This window comes from Clinocottus analis, unplaced genomic scaffold (assembly GCF_023055335.1).
Source record: "Clinocottus analis isolate CAN_PGR_092001 unplaced genomic scaffold, fCliAna1.0.p SCAF_7, whole genome shotgun sequence".
NCBI lineage: Eukaryota > Metazoa > Chordata > Actinopteri > Perciformes > Cottidae > Clinocottus > Clinocottus analis.
Window position 1 is genome coordinate 17,312,642 of NW_027176229.1, and position 18,992 is coordinate 17,331,633.

Consider the following 18,992-nt stretch of genomic DNA (forward strand, 5'->3'; position numbering starts at 1 on the left):
AATACCAAACAACCAACACAGACTTAGATATGTGTTAAATATATAAATATTTACTTGTTGTTAATGTAAAGTTGAATCTACATGGTCAAACATTGATTGTCTGATACATCGGATATTACATATAAGCACATACTCACACACAGACTTGCACGCATACACGCACACCCACACCTTGTAAGAGAGCTAGGGGAACTGGTTATATTCACTGTGGTGGGGCTCCAGCTGTAATGAGGCAGGTAATGCATATTTAATGAGGTGTGAACAGATTTATAAACCTAAATACACAGCGCCGCAGATCAAAGTTTGCTGCCGAACACATGGAATCCACACACATAAAATGTTGTCTCTGCCTCACATACACAATTATGGACACACAATATTTTTCTGTCACACAACTAATCATTATCCTCACACCCTCTTTGTCAGTCTCAGCCCATCACTCACTCAAACAGCACACAAGCATGCACACGCATGCATGCGCGCGCACGCACGCACGCGCACGCACACACACACACACACACAGACACACACACACACACACACACACACACACACACACACACACACACACACACACACACGCATACACCTCGCCAGACTCAATCCCTCAGGGGGACCTTTTAGCAAAATTTCAAAAGTCGGTTTAGTGATGCTAATATTCCTCTGGCATACAGACCATTGAGAAAGCTGCAGAGATTCAAAAACCGAAAATTAAAAGAGTTTGAGGGGAAGAGGGGCTGGTACATGTTTATGTATGCATGTTAGGGGAAGCTGGTCTATAGAGGCAGAGGAGGTTGCTCATCCTCTATCTTTGAGAGGCAAGAAGGAGATCAAAATATAAAAAGAGCAATTGGTTAAAATAAATCATTACCAAATGTGTCGTTTATCAAATATCTTTGAAAATTGAAAAAGAAATGTAAAGAAATTCAAATTCAAATCAGACACCTGCAGGACAGTTAACGGTGCAGCAGCAGTGGGACTCCCAGAGAAGGAAATGTGTATGTGTGTTTTTTGCAGGCGGAGTGATGGTTGTGATGGTAGGGGGGTGAAGTTGCGGCAGGGAGAAAAGCAGGGAGGTAAGCTTTGAGGCTTAAAGCACCTTGTGTGTATATGTGTGTGTGTGTGTGTGTATATGTGTGTGTGTGTGTGTGTGTGTGTGTGTGTGTGTATGAAGAGGAAGGACGAGAGACCACCGATAGAATAATGTAAAAAAACATGTATAGGACAGACATGTGTGCACAGGTATCCTCACTCACTGGTTGTTAGCAGCCGAGGAGTAAAAAGTCTGACAAGAACAAGAATGTTGGAAAGACTTGTACATCTTTCACTAGAATCGGCACAATCAAAATGTCATTCACTTTCACTGTATTAGTGTGGCGGTAGAAATCTCCAAGATAGATACCTCAAAACAATGGAAAATCAATCCATAACCATCTGCATGGCCAGATATTCACGGTAGATGTTCATGACAAAAATATCTTTTATTCATTGCAATTAAGGTTAACCAACATTTTAAAATGAGTATATTGTCTAATAATTTAAATTAGTTTGTATGAAAAGTTTTCCTTTTACATAATTGTACTGGCTTTTGAATAACTCTAAATGTGATAGAAGTAGAAATGCATAGAACTTTAGACAGGTGATTTGAGGTGCATTGCCTACCTTAAAAAAGGTGAATCGCTATCTTCATGGTCTTCAATCGGTTGTTCAGTCGACCATTTATCAGGATTAACAATCCTTATTGGTTGTCCATAATAGTAATCCACTGTATTCTGTAAGTATCTATCTCTCTTTGGCTGAAGTGTTTGTAAATCTGTTTGTTGAAATGAAGAATCTTCAATCAGCTGGTCAGTAAAACTTAGCAGATCAGAAGATCCTAACTCCTGCCTTTCTTCCCTCTCACTTTGTACTTCTGAAGTCCATTTTGGCCTAGAAGTGCGCTCTGAATCAGTTCCCACCTCCTGCTCTTCCTCATCATTCTCCTCTTCCATCAAATCTCCAGAAAATGGTAATCCAAGTCCTATGTCAGCAGAAATGCCCGATTCACTTAATGGGGTGCCAATAAAGGAGCTAGTGTGGGAGACTGAGCTGTTGGTAAGTACAGGTGATTGTGGTTCAGATGTTTGCGGCACGTTCTGTCTCATTAACTGACCCCCCCAGACTTGAAAATTGTCTAAAGTAGTAGCGCAGGGTGGAGGTGTAGAGGGTGACTGCCCACCCTCATCTGAATCTTCCATTGAAATCTGTGAATGGACATATACTTCCTCTCTGGTTTTCAGGAAATGATCTGATGGATATCTTAAGGCTGGAGACATACTTCTGGTTGCAATGTTTGATTTATCATCAAAGTTTCCTTCTTCTACCTGTATTTGACTGCAACCTGTTGGTCTTGAATCTGACTGATGAAAAGATTCAGAGTTAATTTTTGATTGGCTGGGACTGATCAATTCTGGCACAATGTGATGCTTGATCTCCTCATCATGAAGTGCTTGGTAATAAGTGCATGAGACAGCTTGACTTTGCTCCGTAACTTTGCTAAGTGTACTGTCAGAACATCTGATGATTTGGTCGGCCTTACTTTGTTCTGTGTTCCCCTGGCACTTATTTTCACCTTGGGCCTGGCTTTGCAGTACTGTGGCAGCATAGGAAAGCATGCTAAATGTCTCCATGGATTTTCTTGTACCTTTTGATTGCCTGTCTGCCTGTTTAGGCCTTTCGTGCCACTCTCTCTCAGCTTCTTTTACTGTGCCAGACACAATGATGTAATCCATTTCTAGGCCTGATGATGAATCTCCATCAGAATTGGATCGGAGTTCGTCTCGACTACCTGGATGAAGGCTGTCGGGGCTATACTTCAGTGTGTCTCTATCCCCCCCTGGGCTAGAGCTGAGCGACATGGTTTCTGATGTTTTACCCATCACATTTCCAGTTCTGTCATTGTCAGGACCAACATAGCTTTTTGGGGCAGACCCATCGTCGTTTTGAGCCATTGTAAAAGATAGAGCATGTTTCTTGGAAAGAGGATCGCTCCAATCAATGAGACTTGGAGATAAACATTGATCAGCTTGGATTTGAGTCTCAGCAGCTTCTCCGAGACTTGAATGATGATTGGGTGAAGGGGTCTGGGTGACAGTGGAGTAGTCCACCAGAACGAATGGTGAATGATCACTAGTTTGCTCTATCCAATCAGCTTCCCCTGATTTTTCTCCTCCTTTGTTGTAATGACTCTCAATTGAACTGCTATTCATGTGACCCACCTCACTTGTTCCCTCAAATAGAAAGATCTGATTGTTTGGCTGTTCTTTGTCTGAAATGGCTTCTCTGTGTCCAGTCTTTCCCAGAGGATCAGCCTTCTCGAATTGATCGTGACCCTCAATAGTTTTAGTCACAGCAACAAAAGGGCTAGATTGCTCCTCTAGCTGTATCATTCCTGCAACAGGGCTAGAATAGGTCTCAGGGGAGGATGTCCGGCTCCAAGTGCCAGCTCCTACATTGTCATATTCTGAAGTGGAGATGACCATGCCAGGGACAGGTAGGTCCCACATGTCAGTGCTTTGGTAGGGGGAGGTCTCGTCTTCTGAACGTTCAGACTCCAAGTTCTGCAAGTCAGGCGGTTGGCTGTGAAAACTCTGGATGTCATCGTCCCCTGTTTCTTCGTCCTGTGTTCTGCCCTCTGCCGCCTCAATGACTATTTTCACGTTGTGTTCATAACCTCGCCACCCTGCTTCTTCAGGTGTCTGCTTAAGTACTTCATTAATATCACTCTTCTCTTTTCTACCCATTTCTTCCTCTACGTGATTACTTGCATGTGTCTCAGGAAAATCACTGGTATCCAATGATCCCATTTGACTAAGGTCCTTTCCATTTTCAGGTCCTTCGGGGCTTGTTATTGTGGAAGAGCTGTCTTCCTGTATGGTGGTGTTCCACATCACCATTCCACCATCCGGTAAATCTTGTGGACTTTCCACAGATGTGCCCGTCTTAAAATTGGAGTTCACTCCACAGAAAGAACCAGACAAGTCAGGGGTTGTGAGAGGCGACAGACTGTCATCTCTGATGGTCATATTCCACAAATCTAATGATTCAGGGTAAGACGTGGTGGTTCCACTATCTGATTTTAGATATCCCCTCTGTGCTGAGTATGTCCAAAAGTCTAAGAGCTCCATTTGTTTGTCTCCTGTCTTTCCTTGTACTCCTTCGTCCTCTTCTTTCGATGTATCTGGCGTTAAAGTGTTTAGGATTGCTTTCTTTCTCAACAATGAGGTTAATTTTTCTTTCACTCCCATAATTTCCGCCCTGCATTTTCCAGTTACTTCCTCCTCTGGTGGTGTCAATTGCAAATAATCCAAAGTAGCGGGGTTCCATTGATCCGTACATACTGAAGCTGGGTTCCAGGTATCATATGAATCAGTTTGCTCAGTGATCAGAGTAAGCTGAGGCTCAAGCTTCCCCCTCTGGTGAGCATTTTCTGACTTTAAGAGCTCTTCCCAGCTTTCTTGTTCAATCATATCAGGCAATGACTCTTTCCTGCCAACATCCTCCACAATATTCTGTGGGCTCTCAGATTCCTTGTTCCTATTCCAGACATTATTGTCACTCGAGGACAACGCTCCTTGTGTGTCAAAGCCAAGTTCATCCCAGGTCTCTGACAACGATGATGACACACTGTCCTTGTGCTGCAGGCCATTGATCCTTTCAACCACATCTTCTGGAAAGAACCTGACCCCACAACGGCTTGGTGGGCGGCTACCTACCACACTGTTGGCTGGGGTTGGAGGAACCACAGTTTCAATCATGTCATTCCCATGGTTTTGACCATGGTGGTCAACTGAAGAATTTCTGCTGTCAAGCCCGCCCAGTGAATTCGGAATAGAGAAATCTAGCAAGCTCAGCTCTTCAAGCTCAGATAAACTAGAACTTCCTGCTCGTCTTTCTTCTTCTTCATCTCTTTTTACTCGAGAATTGGCTGATTCCCCTCTTGTTGGCATAGACTGATCACTGCTTTGTAGGGGATCAAAACTAAAAAGGTCAAAGTTTTCAGTCTTATTTCTGCTCGAGCGGTTCTTCCTCCTCTCAGGTGGAACAGGAGGGATAAGTGACGACAATCCCAGAGGAGAGGGGTTTCGTAATAAGGGTCCTCCTGGCCCTGCTGCTGGCCCTCCTCCTGCTATAACTTCACCAACTGGACTGTCATCACTGAGGAACACCGAACTCTCCTTGGAGGAACGGCTACTGCGGATGGTGGTCATACCACTATCAGGGCTCACAAGCTCCCCACAAGTGCCAACTCCTGCACCCCCTGTATCTTCGTCGCCATCTGCCATCACCCTATATACAAAGATAAAACCGCACTGTCACTGTATTCTGTAAATCTTTGCAGAGTCCATTAACAGGCCTAAAAAGTATTAAATCTCAGATTTCATGTTTTGATGACTCCTATGAACACTGTTGAAAGTGATGCATTTATTTACCTTGCTATGGGCACTGCATCTTCACTGCCTCCCTCAGCTCTTTCTATGTCAGAGCCATCCATGTCATTGATACCAGAGGATCCCTGAGAGTACTCCACGCTGCCTGCCACTCCCTCTGTGGAAGAGGTCCTACTGCTGGGGTGGCAGGCTAATACAGAGCTCCGCCGGTCAACAAAGTCCTTGAGGAGGCCCTGTATTTCTTCTTTCAGCAGAGGAGGAGTACCAAAAGTTAAGCAGGTGTTTATAGGAATGTGGTAGACCTGAATATTTTCCTTGGCCTCCAGTTCACCAGAAAGAGAACAGCTGGAAGACTCTTCCAACTCACAACAGATCTGCAATGAAAGACACTGTGTTGTAATATTTTATGCTTTCTATTTTTCCTTTTTTAAGCAATAGTTTTACAATTTGGTCAATGTGCTCCTTTGCTTTCTGGTCGATACCACTTTAATGTCTATCCAGTTTATGATCTTCTCATGCATCTCTCATTTCACATCAAGAAAGCAAATAAGTGTATTTCCATAATGTGTTGAATTAATGGCAGATTGGAAGGATTTAATATAAAACATGTCAAATTGCTGTCTCAAAAAGGTCAAAGGATTAAGGAAACTTGACAAATGAACAAGAGATATCACAACTCCTAGTTACAGTTCCCAAAGTTATTTATAAAGTTGTGTTGATAGAAAAGGCACTTGTGTTTCACTCTCGACATGAAGCTGTATTTATGATCTTACATTGTATTTACCTGGTTTAGGAGATCTGTGTTGCTTGAGTAGACAGCCATCTGCTGGCAGGGATGATGAACTGTGTCATTGATGGACAGCAGAACCACCAGACCATCATAGCCATGGCGATGGCTGAATAATTTCAGCTCGTCCACATAACCATGCCAGTCCTAAAAGAGAGTTGTAAAAAAAAAAAAAGAGTTCAAGAGTAAGGAATAAAGATTTGAAATGTGTAATGCAAACTACTGATGCACTTTTATTAGATTATATTATTAATTAACTAATTATGAAAAACCAATTCAGACATGTATTGTAATAATCTCCAAACAATGAATAAACATGTTGGTTACAGTTGAATAGAAAACTTTGTTAGTCCCGAGCCTTTTATTTTTTGTAAAAAGAAGTGGTTTCAAGGAAGCTTTCATCTGTAGCAATGAGAGACGAAGCTGTCAAGATGCACAGAGGGGCAGAGAGACACTTCGTGATTTATTGTTTGGAAATTAACTGTTTGCTCTTAAAACAGCCACCATGCACAGATTATGGTAATACGGTGCCACACACAATGATTGATGGATGGAAAGTTGCATTAATTAATTGTTTTGCTTGTCAAGGCAACTTGCTTTTCTTTCTTTCTGAAATGATTAACAGCAATGTTCTGGCAATCATAATTTGCAACCCAGTGTTACACATAAAGTAATAGTTTTGAAAACATATTTACTTGATTAATCTAGATTTGCAGTGGAACGGTTTGCTTTGTGAACTTGTGAAATTTGTTGTTGTGCTTATTTAAGTAGAACTTTTAAACAAAAGATCTATTGTCATTTTAGTAAAGCTAATACAAGAGTTGTGTGTGCCTGGCTTTCTTGAAAATATGTATTTGTTCTACTAGTATGACTTCTCCAAATAGCATTGGATTCTGTCTGACTTTGAAAGTTTGAATTTTTATGTGTGCTGTGTCTTACAGTGTGTCTGGTCCTTCTCTCCGCTTGAGCCTGTGTGTGTGTGTGTGTGTGTGTGTGTGTGTGTGTGTGTGTGTGTGTGTGTGTGTTTGTATTTGTATGGGTCCACTGAAAGTGATGGATGAGCGCTGCAGGCACTGTATCTGCCCAGGCTGTGTCAATATTAACCTGTGAGGATGAGGGGGCGACAATACTCCTCTCTCTGTTCCTCCCTCCATCCCTCCATCCTTCTCTCTCTTCACAATCTGGCTGCTATCAGACTCAGGCCCATCAATCCTAGCACACGCACACATCTGTCACTTCACTGACAATGCAATTTTTCAAACAATGATATCCTGATGAGTGCAATGAAGCCTCCCAAGATTCGTTAAAACACACATATTCACTCACTTAAGTACAATCACATTCGTAAATGCACATGTAACCCTGACACATGCAGATACGCACATGAATTTGCCTGCAGTCGTCTCAGTGAATGAACAAACATGTACCAGTATGTACACATACAAGCTCTGGTAAAGCAATAAAGTCTTCATGATTTACTGTACAATATCAAAGAAATGCTCAAATGATGCTGATAGTCTAAAGCTACTACCCAACTGCGTGCATGTGCACACAAAACTGCACACACACATTATCATTCACACAGGCAGGGAAATATAGTCAGAAAACGAGCAGAGTGCAAATCTCCGAGATAACACGCAGGGCGACAGTCTGTCTGCCATTTGGCTCTTGACTGAGTAAATTACTACTCATATTGCCTGCCCCTCCTCTTTCTCCCTTTTTCTGCCACCCCCAGATACACAGATTGTCTTTTTTTTATTATAAATTACCAACATGTTAGCAATAAAAATCCACTTGCTAACGGTCTCCATGAACCTTAGGATCCGGACAAAGAAACCTGTTTCTCATTTGTTGAGCTGAGATATCACAAACATAGTTTCCTGGTAAACCCTTCACTGTTACTTACTTTTTATTGACTTTTATTTTGTATGTATTTGAAGAGCAGACACTCACTGGCAATAGTTCTGTTCCTGCAACTATTTCAAATATGTATTTATTAATTTAATGCTCTAAAACTACAGTATCTCACATCATACGGATACATTATGCATCAAAGAGAAAATCTTCATTTAATAAATCATTGGGTGTTACTTTTCCTTATATTTATAATGGCAATCTTTACATTAAATGTTTATTTTACCCTAACCCTCTCTGTTTATCTCACATTTCACACCCTCACCTGTGTCTTATGTTTCCCTTTCACACTTTGCCTCTTCATCTCTTGCACTCACACACTATGCAGCTTCAACTTTCTCTCACACTAGTCCCCAATCCACACATACACACACTCGCGCACACACTTCCTTCTTCTCTCTCTCTCTCTTTGGTTGTCTATGCTCCACAGGTAGCAAGTCTTTAGCGGCTGCTTGCAGTTCTCCCAACCTGCCATCATTATGCACAATAGCCTTAGGTACAAAACTCAGGCCTCATAACTCACGCCCCGCGCGTGCAAATTCCCGTGCAAACACAGTCAAAGCAAAAACACATTTCCTGCTGTCGCCAACATCTTCGGCAAAGAATTAATCAAGCGTTCATCCATTTAGGCTCTTTGCATACCCTTTCCGTCAGAACACAGAACGCTAAGAGAGTTGCGAGTTCTTCTCAGGCGATCGTTTCGCCACCCTGATGAATCCATCAAGCAAGGTTTGATTTATACATCTGTCTGTGATCACAGCGGTACAGCTACAGCAAATGGGGTGGCAAGGAGCGAGCTGACACCACCCTGCTCAAATACACACACGCAAATGCACGCACACACATGCAACATATACCACTTGCCACACACACACACACACACACACACACGCACACACACACATGCACAGCCAAACTCACACATGCATGTGCTCACAAACCAACAGTCACGCGCTCTCGCTCACACAAGAGTATTACTGCTCATGAAGTTTTTGGAGGAACAGAGGGAAAAGGGGAGGGGGTAAAAGTTTGCAGAGAAAGAAATGTCTTTCTGTCTTTCTCATATGGGCCTTCTCCGCATGCTTCATTCGCTCAGCTCTAAGTGCGGGGATTTGGGGGCCAAGATGCAAGCACTGAGTCTATAAATGTTTTGTTTTGTGTATTTGTTTGCCCTCAAAGCCCAAGGAAACCACAGGGGGAGAATGAAAATGGAGAAAGAGAAAGAAGGAGAGTTTCAGAAGAGATGATGACTATCTTCATCTGTGGCACATGTGGCGGCTTTCCAAACTTGGTTAAATATGTAGACTATATGAAACAATTCCTATTATATTGTGTGTTATAGCCACACAAATTTACAGCAAAGTATGTTCACATAGCAGATAAAAATGATGTTTCTTTGTGTACATTTATCTGAAAGTATTCCCATATAAAGCGCTAAAATGCGAATACACTGAAATGTGCATTTGTGCCCTGATGGCATAAGCACGTCTCAGGCTACTTAATAAGATGTGTATGTACGTAGCTTTAGAATTTGAAAACTCTTAAGTGGCTTCAATGAATTTAATGGATTCTTTCACCAAAGTAATCATTGAGGAGCTAGAAAAAAAAAAAAAAACAGTAAGTCATAGGAATAGAAAGATAGAATGATGGAGGGGCCGGGCACCCTGACTTCCTGGTCTTCAATCTTAGTCCCTGGGAGGCCCACCCTGCACCTGCTGTCTCCTAGTGCCTCTCATCAGAAAGGCATTTACCGAGTGCCGTGGCTGCGGGCCCCTTCATTAGCGAGCATAATTATTTGTGCAAGTGGCGTAGGGCAAAACTGGCCCCGCATAAACAAACAGAAGGGCCGGAGGACTGTGAACAAACAACACATTAGAGACGATCAACGTTACCAAAATGAAATCTAAAGTGCACCTCAGATGGAGAGGTGGACACACAGACACAGGCACAGAAATAATAAAACAAACAAATCCAGATCCAAAAGCATTACAGCAAGGACAATGGAAAAAATATGAATCTACATCCAAAATAATGTTGTATGCCAGATGCATTATCCCATAACCATATTCTCACTCACACAGAACCAAATATGATTAATTTTGTTTACAACATAGAAAAAAGAAACAACATTAGAATCCTAAAAACGTGTATTGGTCTCCCACGGCTCCCCTCTCACGTCTCAATAGTGGAAATAGCTTCCAAAAGACAGGAAAAAAAGAACTCTAAAACATATTGTAATACTTAGATGTTCATGTTAATACATGCTAAAAGCACATTATTCACATATTCATGATTGATATTTTATGTGTGTGTGTGTGTGTGTGTGTGTGTGTGTGTGTGTGTTTGGCTGTGGGCTCCTGTCCTTCCCACAGTTCATCAACTCCACAGCATGACAACTCTTTATCCGACCAATGTTTCATCTCCCAGTGCTAATTACTGAGCCATGAAAACCTACACAAACACAAACACACACACACACACACACACACACACACACACACACACACACACACTGGCATGAATATGTGAATGATGTGTTTGTTAATTTGAGCTTTACGTAAATGTTACACAAAACATTTCATACGAGCAAGTAAAGCTTCCAATTTCTTGCTTACATTGTACCAATTTAGGTACGAGCTGTCATGTATGTCACATCTACAGGTGATGCTACACAATGACTGTGTGCCCTTTAGCAGGGATCTTGACCCCTATTGGCTCCTGTGGTGTCTCTTCTGTGGGTTTACACAGTTCTGCTGCCAGCCTCTCTACAAATTGGGGGGGGGTTTAAAAAAACAAAAAACATTTATGTTGGCTTGACCACAGGAAAGTAAATACCACTGAATATTTCTCCCACTTTGACCCGTGTCTGCCATAAGGTTACTGATATATTTATTCATAACTTCAATTTTTTCTGTTTTATTTTTGTAGAAAAACTTTGAAATCCTTGCTCAAAGAAATGTATGCAAATATCTGACATATTAAATGAAACATCTGTATGAAGCTTTCTTCTTCCCTAGAGTTGGAGTTTACATATATAGACTAAACAAGCTTCAATGGGCATGTGTCAGCTGTCACTCAAAGGACTTAAAGTGTCAATATAGCATATGTATAATTGTACAACAAGACCATTGCTCTTGCTACTTATTTACTCAGTTATCAAATGTCAGCTTAAGCTCATAGTTTACAGTGACAAGGAGTCAAATTGTTTGTGAGACAACAGAACAAATTAAAGTATTCACACAACAATAAAATGACAGTTATATTTAGGCACGGACCAAAATAATAAGAAGTAAGGAAACATGCTCAGTATAGTTGCAGTTGTAGCATAAGGGATTATATAAACAATTTAAGGTACATGCAGTTCAATGCGCAAACAAGCAAAGACTCATTCTTGTGTTATAGACTTGCAGACTGAATGTAACAACCTTTACAAAATGCAATAACACAAAGGTGACCAGGTTGCATTGCAAATATGTAATTTTCTTACACAGCTTGATCTACACTGAACCAATTATATGTAATGTGGCGTCTTTCAATATGCTGCATTATAAACAAGCATCACAGCCTAACAAACAAACTCAGTCAATCCTTGCTCATGTGTAGCATTGTGGGAGAAGTTTTATATGTTTAAGGAACTGATAAAGAAATGTGTTTTTACTGTTTTAAATGTCGCACACTTTGATGAGCAGATACAAACGACACTCAGAAACATCCCGGCAGGCGCTGTGATTTTGACGATATGAAACTCTGTTCATCTCCACTTTTCTCTTCCGTAATAAAGGAGCACAGAGACTGACTAATGTATGTTTGTACAGTATAAAAAAATACATTAGTCAGTCTATATGATGTGTCCATATCGTTACACCAAACACACTCTTTTTCTTCTGCTAACTAGACAATCACAGCCAGATTTTTTTACCTCAAAATCTAACTCTGTCCTCTTTAACTGAGATCAAACACACACAGAAAAAAAAACACACTTTGACAAACACATAACACATAAACCATTAAAGACTAATTGAATCTAATTTATTTAGTTTTCTGGAAAGAATCATTTAAGGCAGAACTTCCCTAAGCCCCTCCAATAAATGACACTCTCATACCGTTTTAGTCTCTTTTCAAACACAATTAAAAAATAATATATAAATATATACACACTGCAAATGACATGCATATAAGTAGTTCATTTTGGAGCCCGATCTCAGGTCATTAGTAACCCACCATGACGCTGTGGAGTTGGAGGGTCCGCTGGCGACACACAGGCCCCTGGCCATTTATTCTATATTAAGTCTCTAATGGGCCCTCCCTCTCCCTCTCCCTCTCCCTCTCCTTCTCTCTCTCTCTCTCTCTCTCTCTCTCTCTCTCTCTCTCTCTCTCTCTCTCTCTCTCTCTCTCTCTCTCTCTCTCTCTCCTGACACACAGCATGTAGGCACAGCGATGGTAAAATATGCACAGAAAGTCCGGTGCGCACACACAGACAAAGCCATTCAAATGAATGGTTATTTATTCGCTAAACGAGGATCTGGATGTTTAATGTTCCTTGGACGTTAGGTAGTTTTCTGGGGGAGGCAGAGCCATACCCCTACGGCTACAGACATCATTTATTTTACACATAGCCTAATACCGCACGCTAGGCAGCCGCTGAGAAAAATGGGCTTTGGAAGTGAAAAGGAGATATAAAAGAAATAATGAATGATTTTTTTTTGCAGGCGGGGTAGTGGTTGTGATGGGAGGGGGGTGAATGCATTAGAAGTTGCAGCAGGAAGAAAAGCAAGGGGGTAAGCTTTAAGGCTCAAAGCACCTTTTGTGTGTGTGTGTGTGTGTGTGTGTGTGTGTGTGTGTGTGTGTGTGTGTGTGTGTGTGTGTGAGAAGAGGAAGGACGAGAGACCGCCACAGGTAGAATTATGTAAAAATCAACATAAATATTCCACAATTGTGTATGTTTCTATGCGTGTGTGTGTGTGTGTGTGTGTGTGTGTGTGTGTGTGTGTGTGTGTGTGTGTGTGTGTGTGTGTGTGTGTGTGTGTTGGATTTCAGGCTATCAGTGGGCGGCAGGTGATACCTGGGTGTGTGTGTGAGGCTCTCTGGCCTCCATCTGCATCTCATCCCAATGCAGAACATCACAACTTCACAGGGGCTTCTCTACTTGCATAACAACACTTCCCCAAAATGACACAGCACCGGTGTGATGTATCCAAAACAACAAAGCCATCAAAAGAAACTTTTTGGAGAGAAAAAAAATTAATGTTTTATTCATTTATACATTTTTGTCAAAGATTTTTCCATTTTCCTCTTCCGCTCTCACTATACAAGTTATCATGAACTTCTTTGAAAATAACCAACAAAGGTCAGTGGATGGTATTGGAGATGAATATAATTATATAATTATAGTAATGAATACATGTATTTATTTGCCAATATTTCTGTGTCAGCATACAAGCTTTTAGCATGCACACATTGTTCGATTTGTTGTCAGAAATATGACATAAAATGTCCATTTAATTGTTGCTTGAAATGGACACATTTATATTTAATAGAGTTCTAAATTGTTTACAAATGTTGACATAGAAATAAGTCTTTGAATCTGGAACTTTCCCAACCTGATTTGTCAACTGAGCTTCAGGTAAACATCTTTACATCTTTTTTGGGTTTCTACTGTACACGGCTGGATGAAATGCACCCTTTATTAAAGGAGGCCAGTATTTAACATTCAGGAAGATCTTGTTGAGTAAAAACCTGTAATGTCATTGGTAAATTGCTTCATATTTATGTTTGTATTGACTGAATGGAAATTAAAAGGAGTTTACCATTTTAAGTTGTTTTTTTAATGATGAAAACATACCTCCTTATATGTAGTGACTGAAGTGAGTGCTATGGTCATCTCTCCATCAGAAAACTCCTTCAGCTCCAGAGTCAGCAGCTGTTCCAAGTCTACATCCAGTCAGCACACACAAACAGACTAACAGTTATATAAAACACACAGAATAAAAACAAACAATTTCACAACAGACAGAAAAAAACAAGCATGAATACACTTTCCAGGAGTGAGAGGTAACTGAAAGGACGTTGCAATACTTTGAAAATGAGACTCTACAGGAATTAATAATTATGTGACCTGACTTGTGTGATTTGAGTTATTGTCGAGGTAATGATGTCAACTGGGACAATTTTAAATCACCTCTCACAAAATACCACAATATTTAGGAAATGTTATGCCATTAACATTAGAATAATTGATTGAATCATTGATTACATAAATGTAATTAGATTTTTACTCTAAATGTATGTGTGCACACTCGCACATATTGGTATATCCATTTTTAGCAATTTACCAGTTTGAAAGTAGCTTATAGTTAAACTTAGGATAGCTTACAAATTGCTGGTGGTAATGGGGCACCATCATTTCAAAATGTCTGCCATAAAAAGGTGTACTGCAATTGATTATTCTCCTGTTGCTGTAGTCTGTTATAATATAACAGCATGATGAGGATGATGGAGAACTGTACAATCATCTTTGGCGTCAAGTTGCACGAAGGAACTCCATCGGTCAAGACACAATCTATAAAATCCCAAAGAGGAGGGGTTGCATGTCACTCCATCACTCTCTCTTCTTCATATAACCTAATAGGTCTTCAAGTAGCCTTTTAAGCCCTCACCCTAGCCTCTAATCGTATATATTGTTTGAGTTGTGTTTAGACGTTGGACATGGGGATTATATATTATTGTAGCCCTGATTTTTATGGTTAATTTGATACCTAACATGTGTTTTGTATGTTTTATTTATACCATGTTTTTTTTCTTGATTTGTACTTTGTGAACTGATCTTAAAGGTTCCCACTTTTTGAGGACCCTATAGCTCAAAGAGATGAGCCCATACCCTCTTCTTGTTTAAATAAGCACCTTGTCGCCTTGTCGCAGCATGTTGACCTGCAGTGACCTCACTGCATTGCTCCAAGGATCTCATGAGCTCCTCCAGTTGTGCTGGCCGACGGCCATGTTTGACCCACAAAGCTTCACTTTGCAGCTGCAAGGCCTCTGTAGACACACAATTATGATCAATATATTTTATAAGGTTGTTGATGAATTTCTATCTTTCAGAACATAATCTACATGTCTTCACTTCCATTGTAAAGCAATTAACCAGCACTGAACAGTTTGGTCTTAAGCCAGACATTTTTCTTGAGTTCTGCTTTATTTAGTGAGTATACTTTTGGACTTTGACATCAGACCTCCTTTTTATGTATTTATTCCTGTTGCAGGCCACTGTACGTTAAAAAATAATTGTTGCAGTTTGTGGAGTATGTACAGTACAACTATAGTACATTTACTGTAAACAGCCCCAGGAGGAGGATCAGGAATTGAGCTCAGCTACTGGCCTCTTAAGGAATCAATGAAGCTGATAATGCACCATCTGAAGAAATAGGAGAACCGGACTAGTATCACTCTCCTGCTCTAATCAGGACTATTCCCTGTCCGTCCGTCTTTCAGTGAATCACTGGGAGAGGCCGCAAAAACGAAAAGTTTTCTCCTGCAAAACCTTTACACAGCTGCTTAACATCTTCAGTGACACCTTGAGTACCTGTTTGAAAGGCTGTACTTGACTTTACAACACTTGCACGCACGCACGCAAACACAGTTTTGTTCTCTGCCACTATCGACCTTTTACTATTTTCTCTATTATAAGCTTGCCTTTTATCCATGTAAAACATTTACTGATATCTCTTGAAATTATTGTAACAACTTTTCTTACTTTAGTGGAGAAATCTGACTAGCTGATAAAACAAAAACAACATAACAGACTAAACTAACTGACATAAAAAAGAGTCACATTACGGGGCTCTGTGTGTCTTTCAGCACTCTTCCTTACTCACACTCACCACCCCTCATCTCTCTCTTTCTCCATCTCTCCTGGTGGGTGTTAAGCGAGTCATGTCAGGGGATTTGTGTGTGTCCTCCTTCATCGCCCCATTACTCCCCCTGGGGGGCACCTGCGCCTCCCTCACCTCCAAGAATCTCCCTCAGCGCTGCTCCGATGTGCTCCGCTGCCTCTTGAAGAATCTCCCCAGCGACTGTCGTCACCGCAGACGATGCCCCATCATCCCCTGCATCCTGCTGCCTGTCTTGATGGACCACTCGCAGGATGCTGGACTCCAAGGTGTGGTACTCAGAGCTAAGAGAGTGAAAAGATGATGGCGAAGGAGATATGGATGGCTGCAGGGAAAGTCGCGATGATTGTGACGCATTTGCATAAATACAACTCCCAATGGGTCATGAGTGATGAAATACACACCCAAACTCCTTTTTGCCTCCACAAATACAGACTACTGTGCTAGAAGCTCACTGTGTCTGGATATATTTGTGATCTTTGTGTGCACATCAGTGTGTACACACTTTAATCAGTGTTGGCTGATTGAAACATCAAACTTTCTAAATTCCCTGAACTCTCTTTCAGGTTCAAGATTATTTAAGTTATCTGACCTGTTGTTTGGACCTTTGACATGATACGAGGGCATATGCGAGTGTTTACCTATCCAGCAGTCCGTCTCTCAGTAGTGTGAGTGAGAATTTTCTGGTGTGATGAAGCTTCACGAGGTCGACATCCTCTCTCCACAGCAGCGAGCTCTCACAAACGTTCACCCTCTGAAGATACCTCATCGTCTCCCCAGGCAACACAGCGTCACATTGTCGGCGGCACAGCACAGGCACACACAATCCACCTGACGGTTCCTTCTGAGGCACACAATAAATCAAACCGCATCATTTCTGCTGGTGGTACTCCAGCTGTACCAAACAGTTCTAAGATGTATTCTTAATGTTGATATTCTAATGATTATTATTATTAATAACTTATAGAAAACCTGCATTTAAGTCACTTTATCCTCCCCAGTCTTTGACTATATTGGTCCCTACTCCAAAAGTCAGAATTTAATGAAAATAGATAGATGTTAGCATTTCAAAACATGTTTTTTATGTTACAAAATTTCAAAAATCTTACAATAATCTTACAAAATGTAATGATGGCTTTAATGGGCACTATTCTCCCACAAGGCAATGCACAAAGGATATTGAGGAGATACTTATAGCTGGAAAAAGAACAGTACATTGAGGATAGTGGTGAAACAGCTCCAATAAGATTGAGGAAAACAATGGAATAACTGAAGTTTCGGGAAAATATTTTGTTGTCTGTTTGGGACGTTTCATTGGCTGTGACGTTCCAAAGGCACAATTTAAAATTTGATGTTGCATGAATTGTTTTATTTCCTGTGAGTATAAAGGGCTTAGTATGAGAATGGATAAGTATATGTGGCCTTTAAACTTAAATATTTCAACTTAACCCGTCAGGCAAATGTTTGGTTTTGACATGTTTTTAAGTATAAAACACATCCACCACACCAACAGACAGAATTCATACTACCTGGCTGAGGTGTAGTGCTATGCACAGTGTTGCGGCCACGGTGTCAACATCTGGCTCCGGTCCGCCTAAAACAGCGTGGATGGGATCCTCGGATGCACCTGCCTGTAAACATACACACACAAACACAAACATATAAGGGTATTGTGGGCTTCTTTATTACTAAATATGCCTGACATCATTCAGTGATACTTTATCTCTTTGTTTTACAACATCTAACAAAGGAAGCAGGTAACAGCACTGTATATCATTGTTTGACTTGATAGCTGATACAACTGTATCACTTGATACTCCTTGTTCCAGCATGACTGTGTTAGATGACTGCAGCATTTTGAAAAACAACAATATGCATTAATAATGAAATGGTGCTGCAAGGTTTAGCTCATATTTGAAAGAGGATATTATCAAGCAAAATCAGTTTTAACAGCGAAGCAATGGTCTCAATTAGTGAGAGAAACATTTTCCCTGCTAACTCACAGTAACACGCTGAATCAGAGAAGTGACTGAAATGACTTCCATTAATTTCACTAAACAATGCAGACAAACACTCCTCATTTAGGTTAAGTGGACATTAATGACAGATCCATTACAGAGATTAAGCATTCATCTCCGGATGAAAAGGCATAACATTAAGTTTCTCCCTTCATTTATTGCCTGGGACTCTTGGTATTACATTTTAATATGGCATTCCAGCATTTGTTTTTAAATACAGGCAATTACAGAGTTACATACACGGGGACACATATCCCAAAGTCAGGGTTACGGACAATCAATCAATCAACAGAAATCCAAACAACCTAATAGAAACTAGGAAAAGCTTCCTCTTAGACGATATGCATCCTCATTCATCACACCTACGGAAAGTGAAAGAAAACAGTGCAATCATTTTTGGTAATTGGGATCGAAATCACACTGAGCCATCCCCATTATGCATTTGCACTGGGTGTTCTGTGACAATCTGTAATGTTTTATCTAAAACAGATAAGCTGACTCACCACTAGTACAAGCCTGCCCTGCAGCCTGCGCCATTAATCAAGAAGCAAAATGTGGATACAATGAAAACCCTGTCTATCTGGAACTCATCTTAATGGGCTTGTATGCGCTGATGGGAGAGGGGGAGGGAAGGGGGGCAATTTGACAAAAACAAAAACCGGCAGGAAGCCTTAACTATTCGTGTGTCCTGACTCGATTCTTGCGCAAACTGGTGATCTTATGGTCACAAGCTCTGAGCATCTTCCAACCCAACACAGGATACGGTGCTTTAGTTGCCTTGACAGATAACTTTGATAAAAGTCCATCAGGATTGTGTGAAATGGCATCTTGACAACTTTCCACACATTTTGGTAAAAACCCTCTCAAAATGATTCAGCAAAGTTATTCAGTAGTCCAGCATGCTGATATAACTTTCCTGGCCTAAACAAGTTGCAGATTACATATACAATTAAATAAA

General features: G+C 40.8%; 2 protein-coding genes across 2 annotated transcripts in view; both read right to left on the bottom strand.

The window, feature by feature from the left end:
- Window positions 1-18,992, bottom strand: part of LOC137805142 (guanine nucleotide-binding protein G(q) subunit alpha) — a 199,811-nt gene that overhangs the window by 97,402 nt on the left and 83,417 nt on the right. The gene's annotated exons all lie outside the window — the stretch shown is intronic.
- The window catches only part of LOC137805219 (uncharacterized), a 31,898-nt gene that overhangs the window by 8,311 nt on the left and 4,595 nt on the right, over window positions 1-18,992 (bottom strand). The window contains exons 2-9 of the mRNA XM_068605025.1: window positions 17,546-17,647; window positions 16,658-16,860; window positions 16,134-16,300; window positions 15,031-15,165; window positions 13,973-14,061; window positions 6,214-6,363; window positions 5,472-5,803; window positions 1,663-5,328 (exon numbers count right to left, since the gene is read on the bottom strand). Coding sequence (XP_068461126.1) covers window positions 1,663-5,328; window positions 5,472-5,803; window positions 6,214-6,363; window positions 13,973-14,061; window positions 15,031-15,165; window positions 16,134-16,300; window positions 16,658-16,860; window positions 17,546-17,647 — 4,844 coding nt within the window. The remainder of the gene's footprint in view (window positions 1-1,662; window positions 5,329-5,471; window positions 5,804-6,213; window positions 6,364-13,972; window positions 14,062-15,030; window positions 15,166-16,133; window positions 16,301-16,657; window positions 16,861-17,545; window positions 17,648-18,992) is intronic.